The sequence below is a fragment of the Mastomys coucha genome, unplaced genomic scaffold, assembly GCF_008632895.1.
Source record: "Mastomys coucha isolate ucsf_1 unplaced genomic scaffold, UCSF_Mcou_1 pScaffold18, whole genome shotgun sequence".
Classification (NCBI taxonomy): Eukaryota; Metazoa; Chordata; class Mammalia; order Rodentia; family Muridae; genus Mastomys; species Mastomys coucha.
In genome coordinates this window covers 73,827,967-73,831,227 of record NW_022196900.1, presented here as the reverse complement: position 1 = coordinate 73,831,227, position 3,261 = coordinate 73,827,967, and the positions used below count along the sequence as shown (strand labels likewise).

General features: G+C 41.8%; 1 protein-coding gene across 3 annotated transcripts in view; it reads right to left on the bottom strand.

Annotated features, from left to right (window-relative positions):
• The window catches only part of Pik3r3 (phosphoinositide-3-kinase regulatory subunit 3), a 71,128-nt gene that overhangs the window by 8,040 nt on the left and 59,827 nt on the right, over positions 1–3,261 (bottom strand). For 2 of the 3 annotated variants that reach the window (XM_031378281.1, XM_031378282.1), the window contains exons 9-10: positions 2,787–2,861; positions 2,271–2,441 (exon numbers count right to left, since the gene is read on the bottom strand). In XM_031378281.1, the coding sequence (XP_031234141.1) occupies positions 2,271–2,441; positions 2,787–2,861 (246 nt within the window). The remainder of the gene's footprint in view (positions 1–2,270; positions 2,442–2,786; positions 2,862–3,261) is intronic. The other variant, XM_031378283.1, reaches the window with a different exon arrangement.

Genomic DNA, 3,261 nt, shown 5'->3' with positions numbered 1-3,261 from the left:
GAGACAGGATTTCTCTGTATAGCCCTGGCTGTCCTGGTACTCACTCTGTACTTGAACTCAGAAATCCGCCTGCCTCTACCTCCCAAGTGCTAGGATTATAGGCATGCACAACCACCACCTATTATTAGATATTTTCTTTTTCTTTTTCTTTTTTTTTAAATTCATTTATTATATGTAAGTACACTGTAGCTGTCTTCAGACACCCCAGAAGAGGGCATCAGATCTCATTACAGATGGTTGTGAGCCACCATGTGGTTGCTGGGATTTGAACTCAGGACCTTCAGAAGAGCAGTCAGTGCTCTTAACCACTGAGCCATCTCTCTAGCAACACACCCCTCCCCCTTTTTATTTTTTTTTGTTTTTCAAGACAGGGTTCCTTTGTATAGCTCTGGCTGTCCTGGAACTCACTCTGTAAACCAGGTTGGCCTCAAACTCAGAAATCTGCCTGCCTCTGCCTCCCAAGTGCTGGGATTAAAGGCATATGCCACCACTACCCGAAAGGAGGTTGCTATTTTTTTTTTAAGATTTATTTTATTGTTGCACGTAAGTACACTGTAGCTGTCTTCAGAGGCACCAGAAGAGGGCACCAAATCACATTATGGGTGGTTGTGAGCCACCATGTGGTTGCTGGGATTTGAACTCAGGACCTTTGGAAGAGCAGTCAGTGCTCTTAACCGCTGAGCCATCTCTCCACCCCAATATTTTCTTTATTTACATTTCAAATGATATCTCCTTTCCCCATCTTTTCCCCCTCCCCCGCTCACCAAGCCACCCTCTCCTGCTTCCTGGACCTGGCGTTCCCCTACACTGGGGCATAGAACCTTCACAGGACCAACGGCCTCTCCTCCCGATATTTTCTTTATATATCAATTTCTTTCTTAAATGCCTTAAATGAAGCTTTTATTATACAAGTCTTACACCTGTTTGGTTAGGGTTACTCTAAGTATTTTCTATTGTTTCAGGCTGTTGTGAAAGTTGTCTCCTTGATTTCTCAGTCCACTTGTCATTTGTGGAGAGCTACTGATTTGTGAGTTAATTTTGTATCCTGCTACTTTGCTGAAAGTGTTTATCAGCTACAGGAGACACATGGCCTCCTCTTCTCCTTGTTCTGAAGCCTGGTGATCACTGACCCTGCTGTCATTTCTGCTCTCACAATTTAAGCAGACTAAGTGAGACAAACATGGGCTGCTCTGAGCCTTCCCACTCTAGCTGTGGGCACTGTGATACACTGTGATACACTGTATTCTCAGCTCTGCCTTCGTTTGCTTCTCTAGGATCCAAGTTCTAAGACCTCTTCCATAAACCTCTTATCCCCAGTCACAATAAACATTCCCACACAGCAAAGGCCTACTACTGATGGCTATTTCACAGTGATTCTAATTATCTTAGATATTTTAGGAATGAAACCTGAGAGCTAAGTCTAATAGCTTATACCTGTAATCTCACCTATTTCTGAATCCCTTTGTATGTTGCCCTCCTTTTTGTTTTTTAGGTTATAATACAAAATAATGGGTTTTCATGTGATATTTTAAAGGGTTCTTAGATTACATTTATTTCTTTATGTTGAGGCACATATATTATGGATGCATGGTGTACATGCGAAGGTCAGTAAACAACTTGAAAGGATCAATTTTCTCCTTCTACAATGTGAGTCTTCAGGTCATCAAGCTTGGTGGCAAGTGTCTTACCTACTGAGTTACCTGGGGCCCCAGTATGACTTTTGAGACATATCTGTCATTGTACCTTGATCATATTCTACTCCCCTGGCTACCATCTGTTCCTCTTGCTTCTCCCCAGTAGTGACAGGGTTTCTCTGTATAGCGTTGGCTGTCCATCTTCTATTTTTATGCTGTTTACATTTATATATATATTTTTTCTGTGTGTGAGAGAACACATCCATAGTTGTCTGAACCTTGCCATCTTTGACAACAGTCACTTGGTCATCTTTCTTTGCTTCCTACCTTGTCTTACAGTGGCATGATTATTATAATACCTTTAGTAGGTACATTTACCTCTGAGCAAGTAGTAGTATTATCACCTCTGCTCTACAGGTGGGACTAGACAAGAGACAGGTAAGTTATGTACCTATGTTACACAGCAAGTAAGCAGCCAGGCCATAATCAAATGCATTCCATCCTAAGACCATTAGATGAACACTTGATGGCAGACCATACTTTATCACCGTACTCTAACACCATCTCAACTTCATGATAATGACTTTCATTAATTAATGCAGATTTGAAAAGGTCATATCCCCAGAGAAGACTTACACCACAGAACAAGCGTAACATCCTTTCTTGCTACTCTCACGAATTAAGAATGCACCATCTGGTTTCCCATAAAGCAAGTCCTCTGCTTGTACTCGGTTGATATCCTCCACAAACCAGGTTTTCTCATCATAATGCGGCAGGTTCTCATCTTCCTCATTGATAAAATAGCTTCTAAAAATTAAATATTTGAAATATTATTCTAGCAATCAGTTTCTTACATCTAAAAGCTAGTAAAATGTTGTTCTCAGTCTTTATAATATTAGGTGAATGTTCATTTTAAACAACTTTCCTATTTACTATGGTACAAAACCTACAGAACTCATTCAGTACGCTAAGACATCTGAATGGCACTGTGTGCATCCAGGTTCCCTGTGGGCCATGTCTGTGCTCAAGTGTGTACACTGTATCCTTCAGGAAACTAGTTCAAAAGAGGCACAGAGGCCTCACTTCTGCTAGTGAGCCTGAGAGCCCACTTCCCACATGCATGATGGAGGATCCTTCCGCTGAGGGACTTACTCATCCAAGTCCTCATTCTTGATCCCCAGCCAGGCATTCAGGCGCCTCTGCCTCACTCCTCTGTGATTGAGCCATCTGCCAAGAGGGAAGACATTGTCAGAATTCAAGTGCTTGGACAAAGTAAGTGTGCTGAAACCAGCTAAGCTTTAAAAAACCAGGAACCTCTTATTTTTCCTAGTCTCTAGAAGAGTGGCCAGAGTTTCCCCTAAATTAGTCTCCATTGCTTTTCCCTCAACTAATACAACCAATTTCCCTGCAAAAGGGAAGAAACAGAACACTTGAAATTAGGCATGTATCTTATTTTCTTTTCTTTTCCAGAAGCACATACATGTAGAGATAGATATGAGAGTGGAGTATAAAAACATTTTCATGGGGTCTGGAGAGACAGCTTAGTGCTTAAGAGCACTAACTCACTTTGTAGACCAGGCTGGCCTCAAACTCAGAAATCTGCCTGCCTCTGCCTCCCAAGTGCTGG